Source organism: Ammospiza caudacuta, chromosome 3 (genome assembly GCF_027887145.1).
Source record: "Ammospiza caudacuta isolate bAmmCau1 chromosome 3, bAmmCau1.pri, whole genome shotgun sequence".
Taxonomy (NCBI): Eukaryota; Metazoa; Chordata; class Aves; order Passeriformes; family Passerellidae; genus Ammospiza; species Ammospiza caudacuta.
The window spans coordinates 13,313,499-13,330,708 of NC_080595.1; the positions used below are offsets into that span (position 1 = coordinate 13,313,499).

Sequence of the window (17,210 nt, forward strand, 5' to 3'; positions counted from 1 at the left end):
ACAAACACCAGCAGATCCATGCACAAAGTCGGGAGTCGTGCTGAGCTTGGGATGCCCAAAGATGCACTTTGCTTTCCAGAAGTTTCATGTTGGGAGGGGAATGCAGGAAATGTGCTTTAACTACAGCTGCCCGCGGTGCTCACGCTGCCCGGGCAGCGAATGGATTTGCCTCTCCCTCTGCTCCTGCGCCTTCCCGTCATTGATTCACATTATTTTGCTAAATATAACTCGGCCCCTTGGAGCTGCTCACTCAGCTTTTACCCCCGCCGGCGGTGCGGGGCACGGAAGGTGCTGGCAGGAGCGGGGCTGGGCGGCCGCTGCCGCTTCTGGACACCTGCCGTCCCTGCCCGTGTCCCCGGCCGCCACCGCCACGGAGGGGCCGCGCCTGAGACCCGCTCCGCTCCGTGACACCCAGCGCCAGCCGCGGTGATGCTCGGGGTGCCGGCAGCAGAGCCAGGGGGCCGCACCCCGCTTCAGCCCGGGCTGGGACAGCGGGAACACACCGCTCTGACCTCCCTGCACTGGGAACGCCCGGCACGGGGTCGCTGTGGCGGGGACATGGGACGGACGGACAGACGAACACCCCCCCACACCGTCCCCTGCGGGCGGCGCCGAGGCCATTCATGAAAAAGTTGACGTCAGGCGGATGGGCGGGGCTGAGACCGGGCCACGCCCCCCAGGGCCATTTAAGGCGACGCGGCGGCAGGCGCGGGGCTCAGAGCGGAGGCGGCGGCCGAGGCGTGAGGGACCGTGCCCGATTTCCCGGCAGCGCCGCGCATCGTCCCGCAGCGCCTGGGTGCCCCCTCCACCACCCCCTGCCTGGGGCAGCCTCCGCTGGGACTTCATGTCTGTGCTGTGTCCCCTGCCCTGGTGAGTGGGCGCTTCCCGTGAGGGGCGGGCGGGGGGACGCTTGAGGCCGAGCCCCTTCAGCCGACCGTGTCCCCTTCATGCCGCCTCAGCCGCCCCGGGGTGAGGCGAGGAATGGGACGGCGAGGGGCCCCGGGGAGCGACTCGGGGCCGGCGGCCCGTGGCGGCGGTTCCCCGGCGGGCGGTAGCGGGACGGGTGAGCGGCTGCGGGAGGGAGTTCGCTTCACTTTCTCGCGCTGGAAATTCCATTAAGGCTGGAAGAGCCGAGCTGGAATTGGCGTCGCGCGCTCCGCTGGCGTGGGAGTCCCCGAGGTTGTAAAATAAGTCAGTGGGAGCTAAAGCGCGCCGGCTTGAGAAATTAAAAAAAAAAAAAAAAAAAAAAAAAGTGAAAGAAAAACCAAGCCCCCCGCGCTTGCACTTTATTTAGTGTGGTTTTTTACTTCCCCCCTCTCTCCCCGCGGGGCAGAGCTGGGGGAAGCGGGGCTAACAGCGAAGCGCTGCTGCCGGAGCGTCCCCGGCTGTGCTGGAGCTCCTGGGCAGAGCCGGGGAGGTGCTCCCAGGGCATTGGATGCAGCTCCAGCTTACGAGGGACTGAGCTTTTTCCGCTGCCTTCCAAGGGGGGGCAGGAAGGAAGGGACCAGAAATAGACTGCCTACAGTCTCCGCTGCTCGCGTCGCTGCTTGAATCGTCCTCGGTCATGCCGGAGCCCCTCGGATCACTGGAATGCTGTCTTTTGTATCTAGCTCTGATTATCTGAGATCCGCTGAAATGACTGAAGTGATGATGAACACCCCAGCCATGGATGAGATCGGACTAAGCCCCCGCAAGGATGGGCTGTCGTATCAGGTGAGTGTTTGGCTGGCGGCTGAGGCACTAATCCCGTGTGGAATTGCCTGGGCTACACTGTTAAGCTTGGTCTAACGCAGGTTTCCATAGCCTAACCTAATGGCAGGTCTTGCAGTAGTGAGAACTAGTCAACAGACTGGAATGCTTGCTTGGCAGGAGATGGTTGTCTAAAATATCCCTCGCTATCAGTGTGAGTTGGCAGAGGATTCATTTGTTTTGAAGTGACCGAGCCCCTGCTCATTCAGCATTCCCGGGGCTCAGTGGGAGGTGGGTTAAAGAAGGATTCATGGCACTCACTGGGCTGAGGGGGCTCATGAGATTTTTGTAACACAGCATACAGCTGATCTGAGAGCAGAAGGATGCTGTTTATATGGCATCCACATTTTTTTGATCTAATTCTTGATTTTCCTGACCGTTGTGCCCATTTGAAAGGGTTAACAATCCTTTGTGAGAGACAGTGAGGGCAGACACAGCCTAAATGAGCCGTGAAATGTCACTGGAGATTTCGGTACCTGGAGGCACGAGTTGCATTCATTCTGAAACTTCTGAACAATGTAGTTAGCTATTCATCTCTAGATCAATAAAGAAGTGGTCTGCAGCTAGATTTAGTCTTAACATCCCTTTCATTTCCTAGCCTGTAGTTAATCACAGCACAAGTTAGGCACCTTAGCTTCCCAGCTCCATGGTTTTCCTTACTTCCAGGAGGCTCATTGATGAGCTCTGACACAGATGCTGGATGCTGGCAGACGACTTGCATCTGCTCTGTGTGTCGGGTGACTCTTACCAGCACATCCAGATGCAGGCTTTGTCCTTTGCAGATGTTACACAATCTGCACGGAGGCATTTGCTCCAAGTGTGCATTCAGATGAGGTGCTGCATGTTTGTCTGAAAAGGGAACTACAAGGCAGCAGCAGTGCACTGGAGCGTGAAATCGACTGAACTTTGGGCCACCACCGAGGCCTCCAGCAGAAGGCATAGCTGTGTGGAGGAAAAGGGGATGCATTCCTTCTTTTAGTCAGGATTCTGGCTCTGGATAATGCAAGTTGTTTGGTTTATAGATGTGCTTGTGGGGACTTGAGCTAGTGGGGAGTGTGCAGCCTCTTTCCTCCTTTACAGAGTGCAGAGGCAATGCCACTTGTTAAATGTGAAGCAATCAAAGTGACCTGCAAGGGCTGCCTTTATGGGTCACCTTATGAAGAGGCTTAACCCAGTCAGGTCAAATTCCTTCAACCTACCCATCCAAATTCCCAGAGAGAGGCAGAATCCAGGTGCCCTGCTTGTTCTAATGATCACTTCAGTCAGGTTCTTCCCCAGGTGCTAATGACCTTGATAAAGCCTGCTTTGGCCAACTGGGGAACAGGACTGTTTGGTTTTGAGTGGATCACCTGAACGTGTGAGTCATAAAAGCTGACGACTCATATCTGTGCAGGGCTTCTGCATCCTGGATCTGCTCTCTTTAGTGGTCTAGTGGTAGATAATTGTTTTTCAAATGCCTGCAAGGAAAACTTCACCTTGATGTGATGAAGAGTGGTGGCAGCAAGAGTAGAGGAGTTGAAATGGAAGACCTTTATGGCATTAGTAGTATGTGGGCTGTGCAGGAGGTCTGCCTCTAAATCAGGTTAGTGTAAAGAGGATTGGGGAGCAGGATCCAGCCTTCCTTCTCTGGCTGCTAGGCTGAGAATGTCACAGTGTAAGTCAAGGTAAGTTGAAAGCATCCTTAAAGGGTTGAAAAGTCAGCTGAGACCAGCAAGGGCAAATCTGATGCAAATAGCACCATGGACTTTTTGTTCTACCTCAGACTTTGGCACTTTGTGCCTCATCGTGCTGATGGAGGGAGTTTGGTACATGGAAAATTGTATGCTTGTCTGAGAGCTGTAGTGCAATAACTTAAAACCAGACAGGGCTAATGGAGCATGACTGCTCCTACACTGAGGCTTGTTGTTCTGAGCTGCAGCATCTTCCTCCACTCATCTGCAGAGCCAGGCACTCACAGTGTAACAGCCCTGTGCTGGCTATGAGAGGCAAAAAATAAAAAGTGGAGCCAGAATCAAGCTTTTAGCTTCAAAATTTTGTCCTGTTCCTTTAGTAGAACTTGAGCTCATTGTACTACAGAGATGACCTCAAACTGGGGTTCAAAATTCCCCCTTCAAGCTGTGTAGAGCAGGTACTGCCTGGTCAGTAGGATGCTGCCTGAGACTGGGGGCTGCTTCTGCCACCAGAGGCAGGCATGAAACTGTCTGGACCAGAGGAGGTGGCACAGCCCAGCTCCACTGTTGGAATTCTGGAGCACATCAGTACCCGCTGCAGACAGACTTGTCCTACTAAGACAACTGTTTCAAAGTCTTTTTTTTTTTTGTTTTATTTGGAAGTAAACTGAGGAAGCAAGCTCATACCCTGATTACAAACTTTAGCAATCTGATTCCTCTGTCTTGTGGAGTTCACTGAACTTCTTGGCTCCTCTCTGTCTCAGTGATTGCGAAGGGAGCTTGTGTTGTTGACTTTTTCCTTCTGCATCTTCCACCCACTGGGGTGTCTGTCTGTCCTAGACATGAGCTGAAGGTCTGCACTCTCCTCCCTGGTAAAGCACTGTGCCCTTTGCTGGGCTGCTCATCACTGCTCAATAGTGAAAACTCAGACTGCAGAAGGAATACCAGTATTAACTGAGTTCTTCCATAGGCTTAAGGTAAACATGCTTTCTCACCATGGGATTGCCTTTTTTCCAGTTAATATGTAAAATGCTTGTAAGCTAGTGTGCTAGCTTCAAAATCATGCTCTGTAAGACAGCTTTTATTACTGTATTTGTGACAGCAAGCTGCTGTCTGATCCCCCTGAAGATGGTTCAGATTCCAAGGGCCTGAGCAGAAGTGAGTGGTGAATTTGGGGCATGAGTCTCAGAACAGGGCAGCATAGACAAAACAGAAGATGTGACTGAAGAGATGATGTCATGCTGGGTCTTGTGCCTGCAGTGAGAAGCTATTTCTGGATCTTTAATAGATGTCCCATAATTCCCATGGGACTTACTAAACAAAAAACTCATTGAAATGCAGCTGATGGCTCAAGTTGCCCCTGCTGCAAACAGATGTGGCTGCGGAGGGCTTCACACACTTCCTGCCTGGCAGTGTCCAGCGAGCCAGGCTGTTTCTGCTGCCAGCCAGAGCCAATGCACTGTTTGCTGCTTCCCAGCCCCAGAAATACCTTTGAAGAGCCTCATCAGCACTCTGCCAGCTTGTCCTCTGTGCTGTCTCCCAGCAGCACGAACAATGCCGCTGAAGCCGAGGCTGAATTAATCATTTCGTGGAGCTGTTGTCAAAACAGTGCCTTGACTGCAGTCATGCCTTGCTTCTTGGAAGTGGAGCAGGGCCTGAGCACAACTGAAAGTGCTTTAATGCCCCAAGTGTGCGTTCTGAGCTGAGTGTGCTGCTTTGGTGCAGGCTGGCTGGCAGGTGGCTCGCTGCTCCTTGAGGCTCCCCTGCAGGAGAGTGGCCTGCAGAGGCTGGGCTTGCCTCGTGCCCTCAGCTGAGGTTTGGTTGTCATGGGGAGCCTGAGCTCTTTAGGTGGTGATCGCATCATGCTGGGATCTGTGCGGGTTAATCACAGCCACAGCTCACTGGCAATCACGTCAGAGTGCCTGAATCTGGGTAAATAGGCTTAAGGCTCTCTCCAGTGGCTGTGCCAAAAGCTTGGTGTTGGGGAAGTCATTTCTGGTGAGTGCAACACCTCCTCACCAGCCCTGGGGAAGCACTGGCTTTCCCTGGGAGTTGTGTACACTGGATCCCTCCAGTTAAACTGGACCACCAGTATGTTACTGGCCCAAGGGCTGTTGGCTCAATGGAAATTCAACTTCCTCTGTAATTGTTTTCTTGTCAGGTGCTTCATGTCTGTGCAGCTTTGATTTGTGCAGGGGAAGTCCTTCAGAGGTGCTGCTTGCTGCTGTGGAAGGCTTTGAGACCAGGCTGCAAAGAAGTGGTGATAGCAAGCACGGCTGCTAGACAAGATTAATGGGCAGAGTCAATGTGTATTCCAGGGTCTGGGACCTCAGTGAGGACAGAAGCAGGATATGGGATAAACAGATAAAAAAGCAATCATGTTGGCAGCTATGCTGTGCACGAGTGTTCCACTGAAATCCACACTGAGGACAGAGCAGCAACACCTCAGAGTGTGTTTTTTCCACCCTACTTTGATGCCTTGTTACTCTGAGGGAAAATGGTTAGATGTAGGAAGTTTCCCTGACATCATGCCCTGAGACAGGGCAGTATTTCTGTGGCTGGGGAGTTGTTGTGGCTCATCAACCTGAGTCACAGCTGCCGTGTGCATACTTGGAGCTCGTTTTTGAGTCATGACTGCTGTGTGAGTAAATGTGTACATTGTGGCTGGAGGAGCCCTCCAGAGAGGGCACTGAGAGATGACCAAAGCACTTCCTGAAAGGAGCTTGCCACGCTTCTCAGTGGCACTAAAGCTTTATTTTCAGAACTTCAATGCTGATTTGGGATTTGGAATATTGATATTGCTGAAGAGGCCCAAAATTCAGCCCTTCAGTCCAAGGAGGATGAGTGATGTATCCTGTGCCTGAAGTGGGATGTCTCCCAGTGTGGACTTTGCATCTTGTATAGAGCTACCACAGTCAAGCAAAGCTTTCCCCCAAACCAGTAACTTAATTTGGAAATATGTCATTGCTTTAGTCTCCCTGTAATACAATTTAAATACTTTTCAGCCCCATGGGAGGAGAGACAGGCATTTTAACTATGGGTGTTGGTATGGAGCACACATGTGGAAGTTGTTTTGGATTTACAAGTGTCACTTGGATTATGGTAGTGCTGAGCTAGTCTTCTAAATTGCCTGACATCTCTCCTGCTTTTGGTGTTTCTCCATCCCTGTGAATGCTGAGAGAGGGTATGAGTCTCCCCAGGGCAATGAGAACTTTCCGTTCTTGTTGCCAGGACTTCATCCAAGGATAGTAGAGCTGGATCATCTGAAACAGAGGCAAACACGATCGTCCTAAAATCATTTCAGGCTTTTGTTTCAAGTTCTGCTTTTCCCTGCCCTTTTCAGCTGCAAGGCAAGAGTTTGGTTGATTTGTGTGTGATCTGGATAAGTTCATGAGGAGAGCAGTTCCCAGACAGAGGGGCCTGTAAAAACCAGTCTTGCTGTTAGCAAGAAGATGTGTTGAGTGGTGTAAGAAGCAACATGCATGTCCTCTGTGGATCTAGAGGTGTTGGATGTGTCTCTCCTTGGCCAGGATTTGGGGCTCTGTGTGGGAGCAGTTGCAGCCCTTGTGCTGTATCATGCAAGTGAAGGGGTGGAAGATGCCTCTGAGTTGCTGTAAATTTGCTTTTAGGCAGCCATCACAGCCAGTTGCTTGTCACTTGTCCCCCATCAAGTGCCCAGGTCTGCCTCACCTGTGTGCAAGGTGCTGTCATGCACAAGAGGGAGAAGCTAAGCCATGGCTCCTGCTCTGTTTGTGGGGAGGGAGGTGCAGAGCCTTCCTCCCACAGCCCTGAGCAGGATAACGGGAGCAGAAAGGCCTGGAGGAGGCAGGTGCTGCTGTCCTGGCTGCTGTGCCACAGGGTGCAGAGCTCCCAGGTCAGAGCTGAGCTGTGCAATCCCCAGTGTGGAGCTTGCTGTAAATTAGGGGGGTTTCTTTCTCTCCATTGCCTACATCTGGAGTGGGACCAGATAAATAAGGCCTACAACAAATGTAGCATGGCCCTACTGGAGCAGGACAGAGAGAGCTGCTGCTGGCTTATCTTTTTCTGTGAAGAGGAGGCTGGTTTGGTTAACCTTCTCACTTGGCTTCCCCAGATGTACAGTTAAGTCTCAAACCCTTTTTCCTTGGGCCCCTGTGCTTGGCCTGCTGTCACCCTGCCCATCACACTGGAGGAAATCTGCCTTTCTGTGTTTTTTCCATTGACTGTCCACGCCCCTTCAAAGTGCAGTTGCAACATCTCCCTTCATGCTGCCTCAACGATTAAAAAGCATGACTTAGTGGAAAAAATCCTGACCTTCTTGGGTTTGGCCTGTCCTGCAGCTGTTTGAGATAAGATTGTGCTAGGGTTTTTTTTTTATTATTAAAAAAGCTGCACACCACATTTTGCGGATATTTGTTTGTAAGGAAATGACTACTACTTAGTTTCTGGAAAAAAAATCTGGCAGGCTGTTTTCAAAGAAATTGCTCCAATTTGACCTAATGTGCTTAAAATAATAGCAGCCAAAGGTTAGTTTAATTATTATACTGCTGTTTTTCTTCCATAGGAGGCTATTTTCATGACATTATCAGCTTATGTAACCTCTTGAACCACAATTTTTTTTTCCATTGCAACCTTCTAAACCATGTAATGTCAAGAGTATTTTTTTCCCTATCCTGGGTTTAGATAACTTGAAGCTTAAGAGCCACTGACTGTACTTTCAGTAATGCACTGTGTGCCTGAACTGATTTTGTTTGGCCAAGCAGAAGCCACAAAGTTCCAAGAAACAGTTGCTGTCTCACTGGTGCTGAGAGTGACTAATAGCAAGCAGCTCACGCTGCAATGCCCAGGTTGATGTGCCTGTGTTCAGGGGACCTCAGCTGCTCTTGTGCACCTGAAAAACCTGGATGGTGGGAGCTGGAGTCTTGCACCACTGTCCCCAGGACCAGATGATCACGTGCAAACAGCCCCTGATTTGTGCATTTCTTTCTGTTCCCTTGCCTGAATTTGTGTTAGGCAACAGCCTGATGCTTTTCTAATCTGATTGCCACAAAGCTTTGGGTTGAAGGAAAAATGAATAGAAGCCTGAGTATGGCCAAGGAGGTGATGCTGTAGCTAATAGTTGCTAGGCTGAAGGAGGGGCAGATAGGATGTTGTTTCACTTCTTGTGGCCAGGGCTTCCCAAGGTGGGGAGTGCCCAGATGATTGGCACAAGGAGAATGAGGCTTCATGGTTAATGCTCAGGGCTCCTGGATGGGGAGCCTGCTTTTGTAACTGGAACGACAGAGATGAAAGCAGATGAGATCTTGCTCTCAGACTGAGGCCGAGGCTGGCGTGCTGCTCCCTGCAAGGATGTTCTTGGAACTCACTGGAATGCAGGTGATGTTCAAAGGAAAGTGCAGCCACATGACTTCTCACCTGGCCTACAACCTCAAGGGGAAAATGCACTTTGTCATTTTCTTCCTTGGGGTGTTTAAATGCAACTCTGATGTGAAATAGACACTCTGATAAAATTGTTTGAAATAGCAGGTGGTGGTTGTTTAATCTTCTGCCTACTAACCATGAGGTCTGATGTAGCCAGTGGATTTGATCACCCAGCAGTGATAACCTTTTTATCACCCATCCAGTTCCCTTCTGGATGAGCTGGGGTTTGAAGGTGTTCCCCCAGCAGGTTACCCACAAGTAACACAACTTTTCTGTTCATATTGCAATCTAGTCATGCAAAGCTGCTGCTAACACTGCACCAGCAGGTTTTTTTTCCCTTTGCTCACACTTTGCCTCAGTTCCTAGTAGGATCAAAGTGTCCATCACTGGCACTGCCAGTGAGTGTGGGCCCTGGTGCTGCTGCACTGCACAAGCTTGTGCATCCACGTGGCAAGCAGTGGGTGGGATGGGATGGGAAAGGTGAACCTTGAGGGACTGGAAATCGAGGAGTCCTTGTATTCATGGGAACTACAGTGCATAACTGCTGGCTGTGCCACAAGTACCCCTTTCCTAAAGAAAGAGAGTCTAGTCCCCAGCCCTTCCATAAAATGAGTGTCCTGCTGAGTTTCACTGGTGATGTCTGGTAGCTGTGGTGTGCAGAATGCTGCCAGAATTATCTCTAATATGCAGCTGAGCTATTTCAGGCTGGCTCTGTGGCCCTGGAGTGATACCAGACACAGGCCCTTGCTGCAGGGGTCTGGGCTGTGCTAGCCCTGGGTTGCCATGAGCCTCCTCAGCAGCAGAGCCTGGAGAGCAAGCCTGTTCTGATGTGCAGCCTGACCAGCAGCAGGAAATGGGATCTCAGATTCTCTGATGGAGAGAGCTCTGTGTGCAGGCTGAAGAGCATTAATGCAAAAGCAGGGGTGGAGGGGGGGTGAGCCATTTGGATAAATATCCAAAAGGGCAGGTGCCTATTTGCTGAGCGCTGTCCAAGCAAGCGCGTGCTTCGGGAGCCTCTTGGGCAGGGCTCATTTCCATTACTTGGAGACTGGAAAAGGTTATTGACAACTCCAGGAGTGCTCCCATAGCTCAGTGGTTGACTCTGTGTCCAGACTAGCCTGCCCTGGAGACCTGAGCGTCTGGAGCTGTGTTTTTGGCCGAGCCTGGCGAGTGCAGCCCCTCTGACAGCGTGTTCCTTGGCTCTTTCAGATCTTCCCCGACCCCTCGGACTTTGATCGCTACTGCAAGCTGAAGGACCGCCTGCCCTCCATCGTGGTGGAGCCCACGGAGGGCGATGTGGAGAGCGGTGAGCTCAGATGGCCGCCCGAGGAGTTCCTCGTGCAGGAGGAGGAGGAGGAAGAAAACTGTGAAGACGCAAAGAAGGACAACAAGGAGCAATAAATGGCGTCCGAGGAAAGGCAAGGGACTGCACCCTTCTGAAGGAAGAGCCACGCTTTCTTTGAAAGTCTTTTAATAAGACAAGTTCAATTTTGCACCTGCGAGATCTTAGTTTTTTTGTATTCTCTGTATTGAGAACTGAAGCCCTCGGTGTCACCAGACCTCCTGAGGAAGGAAGGAAGTAACGAAGAGAAATGTTTGCTGTTCTCGAGATCATTATCTGTATTTTTCCGAGGCGGAGGCAGCAGTGAAATTCCAAGCACATGGCAGAGGGTGACCACACGAGGACTGCTGAGGGGGGAGCTCGGGAAGAGGGAGGAAACTTGGAGGTGGCAGCGTTTGGCTGGGAGCTGCCTCTGGCTAAAAGCATGAGAACAGAGCCAAAATATCTCAGATTTGCCTTTCTTACAGCTTCCATTTTGTGTGCTGGGGGGTGGAAGGGTGTCCATAGCGAAGCATGGCTAAATGACCTAGTGACAAGGGGCCTGTAGCTCTCCCTGGTTCGGCACCTCCTAGGGCAAGGTGAGCATCCATAGGAGTAGTCTGGTTTCTTGCTCTTGCTGTTGAGCCTGTTTCCCAGCCACTTTCCCCAAAGTTACTTTGTCCCCCTGTTTGCCTTTAGACTCTTCAATGCTGAGCAGCTGTATTTGCAGGATAGCATTAGGCTGCTGCTTCTCATCTCCCCTGCAACGCCCTAGCTTATCTTGCAGGTGGTGAGCATGAGGTGGTGTGCATCGGATGTTAAAAGGTGCTTCTGTCTGCAGCAAGAGCTCATGTAGGTTTGAACACCTCAGATTTTTCTCTCGTGTTTGCTGAGGCTGCTGTGGGTGGTCTCTTCTTGTACAGTGCCCCAAGCCTAAGGGTGGAGATGTATGCCTCCTTGCCTCGGTGTCCTTGAAGTTGTAGGGTTTTGTGTCTCTTAACTTGCTGGTCAATGGGCCTGAGAGGGCTGGGCTGGGGCGTTCTCCTCCAGCTCTGCACTGTAGGGCCTCCTCAGTGCAGGACAGGCTGGTGGGAGTGTTGGGAGGGGGGCTGCCAGACCTGGGGGTCATCCAAAGACAAAACACCAGATCTAGTGTGGATCAGCAGTGGGGTTTGCAGGATGGAGTCTGCTGGGAGGGGACTAGCCTGGGTGTCCTGAGACGAGATGCATTCCTGCTTCTTAGTGAGGGTGAAATGTTCATGGTTGTTTTAATGAAGTGCAGACTGGCTTGTGAGATCTGGGTTTGTCCTCTCTTCACCATATCCTGCCTCAAGGAGAAGGCCAGTCTGCTGCCAGACAAGGTAACCTGCTGCTTCCCTGGAAAGGAGGGATGGTCTTGCAGCTTTGGGGACCAGCTTGGGAGCCAGTCAGTCTTGGGATAGGATGAGAGCAGGTACCACCTAAACCAAATCTGGGGTCATGGAAGAGGAAAAGAAATGTCAAGGCCTTAACCAAACTTCCATAATAATCCCAATGCCACCCCCCTTTGCTTATAACTGGTTCCATTTTTAAAATCTATTTGGACATGTGTGTATTTGTATTTTTAATACCTCATGAGTAGTTAAACGCTGGTGGGGTTTGGGAACTGCTTTTAACGTATTGGCAGGATTGTTTTAGTCTTGTCTTGCTTGTGTTTCAACATAATGGCAATAATTTATCAGCTGTGTAACTATTTTGGACAGATGGGAGTTTGGAGATGAGTTAGCACAAAGCAGGAGAAATTCAGTGTTCCTACACTGCAGGTGGCCTCATGTCCAGCCACGCAGACCCAGTGAGACACTCCCTGCCCACCTTGGATGGGTGATCACTGAACAGCCATGATGTGGTGATACCATTTCCTCTAGCAATGGACTCAGCTGTTGTGTCTGTAACACTTGTTCTAGTCTTGCTGTCTTACTGGAGTGAGCTTGTACACCTGCATACCAGCCAGTTGTCTTATTTCTAAGTGTTACTCTCTATTGGTCTCTACCATCTGTACCACCCAGTCAAAGCTCTATATCAAAGATGTTACCATGTGGGCAGCAGTGAGATGGCAATCCTTGGACTTCAGACCTGCTGTCTGCCCTAAAGACTTGCATATTTCTGTCTGCATCCTTTTTTTGGAAGTATTGTGTATATTTCTATTTGTTGTTGAACGTATCTAAAGAACAAAGCACTCCAGTAAAACTCCTGTTGTATGATATACATTCTATATTTCTGTAATTCTTTTTTGAGCCTCAGGGAGAAGCTAGCATTTTTTTCAAACTACATTTTTGTCACTGTGACAGTTGTAAATAAAGTTTGAAAATGCTTTCCAAATGTACTGGCTTTGTTTTTACTGTTAAAGTAGGGTGGGATGGTCAACCTTCCAGGTCATGGCTATCAGCTGGAGTTGCTGCTTCATACTGGTGGCTGGCCCTATGGCATTGGAAACCCAAGTCAGCTTTGAGGTGGCAGCACCTTTGCCTTCCATCTTCCTGTGGTTGCTCATTGCTGTGTGAAAGGCTGCAGCAAACTGCTGCTCTGGTTTATTTATTCCTGAAAAAAAAAAAAATCTGTATATCTGTCATCTAGATCTACCCCCTTACCTAACCTTGCAGAGCATGAAGTAATGGAGAGTGGAAACTATTCACAGCTGCTGTTAGTCATGTTCCCTGTGCATGCTCTTCCCTGCCCTGAGCAGCACTCAGGAAGACAAGCCTTGCCCTGCTGGGTGCCCGTAGGTCTCAGCTGAGCTACCCAGGGCTGTCTGTGTTTGCCACTCTGGCTCCAGAGGTCAGCTCTGCCTGAGCAGCTGCCTTGGCACTTGCCAGTGGCCACAGGCTACAGTTTATGGTGCTGCTGCTGGGGAAAATGGCATTTCTGAGTGTGACTCTGAGCTGCTCTGGTACTCAGGCACTGTTCTGGCTGTAGGAGTCTGACCACGCCAGGGTTCAGTAATTCAAGCTGTGTACTTAATGGGATTAAATTTTCCACTAAAACCTGGAGATAAGAAGCAAATACCCTGGAATACCCATATCTTTAAGGTACGTGGATAGAAGTTCCTGTGATTTGGCAGCTAACACTCTAATCTAACCTAGGCAAACAAGCCCAGCTGAGGCTGGAGTGTTGTGTTTACATGAGACTAGTTTAAATACACTAACTAATGACCTTTCCATTAAATGCTTGAACTGAGGGCATGCTCAGTGTGAGCCCCAGAGTTCAGAGATGAATTGTATCCTGCTCAACCCTCATGGATATTTTATCCTATGGGAACAAATGCAATATTAAAGCTGACCTCTCCTTTTCTTCAGTCAGACTCTAGCAGAGGTGCTTTGATGTCTTCCTTTCCTCAGGCACAGAGTTGCTTGCCTTGTAGAAGCTGCTGCAAGATGACCAGATGTGCTGGTCTGAAATCAGCAAAGATGTTTCTTCTTGACCCAGAACGTTTTTGTTCAAAATACAGCACTGGTTAGGGAAACTGCAAACACATTGAACTTGTCTGCTGCTTCCATGTGCTGCACACCAGCAGGTTTTTCAGGCTCACATCAGAATGAAGAATGAATCCTGATGTATCATCCTGTTTTGGGGTAAGACCACAAGGGCTGGCCCTGAGTGGGGCTTGCTCAGCCAGGGGGTCTGCCTTGTATCTGCCTGGAGCAGTGCTGGTAGGAAGGAGGCTGTTTCCTGCTCCCTAACTCCAACTATTGTGGCCAAACTGGAGCTTGGATCATCAAATGAAAATGGGCTTGTTGCTGAATGGCTGAGCCTCAGTCATCCCAAAGTAGAATGATGGGTGGCATAAGGACCTTTCTTTGCACACAGAACAATGTTCCTCTTGGGTAACATTTAAACCTGAGGCATTTGTCCTTCTCCAGCTTTGCCCTGTAGTTGAAAGTGATGACACAGCAAGCTGTGCTCTGCTGTCCTGCTTAGTTCAGTCTGGGCTCACTTTCCCAGACATTTCATTTGTAGTGTTCAGTGTGCATCCACTTCTGTTCACCTTCATCAAGCCCACAGTCACTTGAACCTCTGCACATTAACTATGGTTTGACTTTGCCTACATTTGGGTGCAGACAGGAAAAATTATTGCTCTGTGGGAGTGCAAAGATAATTCATCAGCGCTGCATGTGGGGAGCAGCCACTCCTGAGATACATGTCCCCTTGTGCAGGCTGAAGTTGTGCTCTGGTGTAACCAGTCTCCTTATCATTGCAAGCAACAGGAGAAGCTGAATTTTCTTTCAGGTGAGCTGTCTCCTTCCAATTTTAATCCCAGCAGGAAGTTCCCAGCCTATGAGGACGTGGAGCTTTCATCCTTGTGATGCTGATCTGCTTTAAGATGCCTTGAAGCACAATCAAAACTAAAACAAAGTCCTCCAAGTCTACTCACCTGGAACGAACCAGGGGATGTGAGGAGCAACAGCCTGTAATGCACATGCTCTGAGCTCTCAAAAAGCAATCCTGAGCACCACACATCTCTGTATAAACAAGAGGAATTGCTATCCCTAAATCCTTACTTGAGGAGAAAAGCTCTGGGTGTTTCATGGTCCAAGTGATGCCTTTCTGCTTATGTTTGGCCAGCACAAATCTGTGTCTGGATGTGAGAGGAGCACAGCAGAGTTCAGTTATGCACCTGCCTGGTGTCCCCATGGTCAGCAGGGTCTGTGCCAATGTCTCTGCAGCAGGAGGGCAGCATGGGGGACATCCTTGAGGCATGGTGGCCCATGCAGGCTTTCCTGGAGGCCAGCAGTGTCACAAGCACAGTGTCATTGGCTTTGAGCCACTTGGGTTAAAAATGTGTCACTTTCTAGAGCCCCAGTGATCACCCGCCTGCAGAAAGGGCTGTGCAAGCCTGGCTGGAGAGCAGCTCTGCTGAGCTAAGCTCAAACCCATCCTCACACAAATGAAGGTTTATGAGTGCTGGCTTTGGAGTGGGAGGGAAGAGGCTCCATGCCCATCACCTAGAGAGGAATTGAGTGCAGAGAAACCTGCTTCACCCAGGAAATGCCTGGGACTGGTGGGGGCATTGTGTGTGTTTATGTGATGATGAGCAGGGATGGAGAGAACAGGAGCTGCTGCAAAGCAAGGGAGGGCACTGTGGCTGGGGTTGTGAGGTGTGATAGTGGGGAGCTGCTCTGCCAAAGCTCCTTGTGGCTCCATGGTTTTGTGCCTGAAGGACTGGAAACGTGGCCAGGACAAACCCTGGGGCGCACACTGACCTCTGCAGCTCCCAACTTTTGCTCAGTGGAAGTTCACCTGAAGGAAAAGACATGTGGGGCTTGACTGTGCTGATGGCCCCAGCATGAGCCAAAAGCCTGGGGCAGCAGGCTGGGGCACTTTGAGTGCCAGGACTGGAGACAAACCATCTGGGAAAGAGATTCCTCTGTTCTCTGGTCTCACCTTCCCTATAACGGCTAAAAGGGGAAGGTTTGGGGTCAAAGCAAGAGAAGTAAATTTTTTTGTTGCTGTTATTTCAAATCAGACCTTTTCCTGTCAATGAAGAGCTTTTTCTCCCACACCAAGTTACCAACTCTGTGAAAGTTGTCTTGTGCTTTACCCACGTTAAAACAAAAACCCCCAGCCCCATGCCTGAGGTCAGTGACCTGAACCTTTCCCACCTAAGAGAGCAAAGACAGGACAAGAAGAGATGGCAGATAGCAGTGGCCTGGGACAAGGGAGCAGAGCCTGGAGGGGTGAACCTCCACCCACCACAACAGGCAGCTGAGGGACAACAAAGTCAAACGCGGTGTTCTGAGAGCCCTGAGGGGTGGGAAGAGTGCACAAGCCACAAAGGAAGCATGCACTGAGCACTCGGTGGCTGCCAGAGCTGTAACCACACAGGGTTACCGTAGCAGCAACCATCAGCTTCATCTGATAAAAATAAGCAAGGAAGTCAAGTGTATGAGAGGGAGAGGATGTCAGAAGCCAAGCATGAAAATGTCACTGCAGCTCTGCTTTCATTTTCAGCGCTTCCTTCTTTATTCTACCCTCAGTCAGGTCAGGAGCCCAGGTATTTCCTGCCCTCCATGTCCCAGAGTGTGTCCTGCCTCTGTCCCAAACATCCCCTGGCCCAGGGATGCTCCTGGCCACAGGCTGTGTGCAGTGCCCTGCTGTAGGGGGCTCATGCACAGCCTGCATCTCTGCTGCAAGCTGCAGGGATGGAGCAGCAGCCAGAGCCTCAGAGTCCAGCTGCAGCCAGGCAGCTCCCCACCTCCTCCAGGGTCTGGACTGCAAGAGTGAGGATCAGCACAAGCGGAAACACAGGAATATAATCCCAGTGTGCTCACTGCCATGCAGCAGCCTGCTCCTGCTGTTCTGCACGCTGAGAACAGCTCAGCTGGGGCAAAGAGGTGGCTCAGTTTTGTGGCTTTCTCCAGCTGTGCCAGGGCAAGGAAAAAAGGTATCTGTACTGCAGGGGTTTGTGCTCTTCCCCACAGGTACTCTGCATTCAGAGCTATGAGCCAGGCAGGTTACAATCAGCTCAACAAATATTTGTCAAGCACGAGCCTTCCTGAGCAGTGTTTGACAACTCTTTTCCACTGCAGCTGTTGCCAGCAGTGCCAGGCCTGCTGTGCGTGCTGCCTGCGGGGTGAGGACTGACCCCTGCTGCCACCGGGGCTGCAGCCACACTTCCCTGCTTAAAACCCACTTTGTGGCAGGGTGACAACAATGCTGGGTCCCCTGGTGTGGAGGGGAACTGGCTGAAGATGGCTGGTGGGGCAAGCAGCAGCGGTGGAGCTGCTTTCCATGTTCCCTCGGGTGGGAAAAGCCTTTCCAGTGTGCCAAGGATGCTCTGTGTGTGTGTGTGTGTCTGTGTCTCTGTGCCTGTCTGTGTGTGTCTGTGTGTCTGTGTGTGTCTGTGTGTCTCTGTGTGTGTCTGTGTGTGTCTGTCTGTGTCTGTGCAGGTGGGATATTTGCCTCTCAGTGCCCTGCCCTGCTCCAATGTCCACAGTCTGCTTCACCCTCTGCTCAGCCTCCTGAGTAATTGGCACATTCTGCCATGAACTCAGTGGGTTTCATCCAGTAACGTTCCACCTGCTGGGATTTGGGAT

At 50.7% G+C, this 17,210-nt stretch overlaps 1 protein-coding gene across 1 annotated transcript; it reads left to right on the forward strand.

Moving 5' to 3' along the window:
- The first annotated feature begins 730 nt into the window (after window positions 1-730).
- On the forward strand, window positions 731-12,473 carry LBH (LBH regulator of WNT signaling pathway). The gene is made up of 3 exons (XM_058801778.1): window positions 731-870; window positions 1,611-1,713; window positions 10,029-12,473. The coding sequence occupies exons 1-3, from the start codon at window positions 845-847 to the stop codon at window positions 10,218-10,220; spliced, it is 321 nt and encodes a 106-aa protein (XP_058657761.1). The 5' UTR covers window positions 731-844; the 3' UTR covers window positions 10,221-12,473.
- Window positions 12,474-17,210: the final 4,737 nt, after the last annotated feature.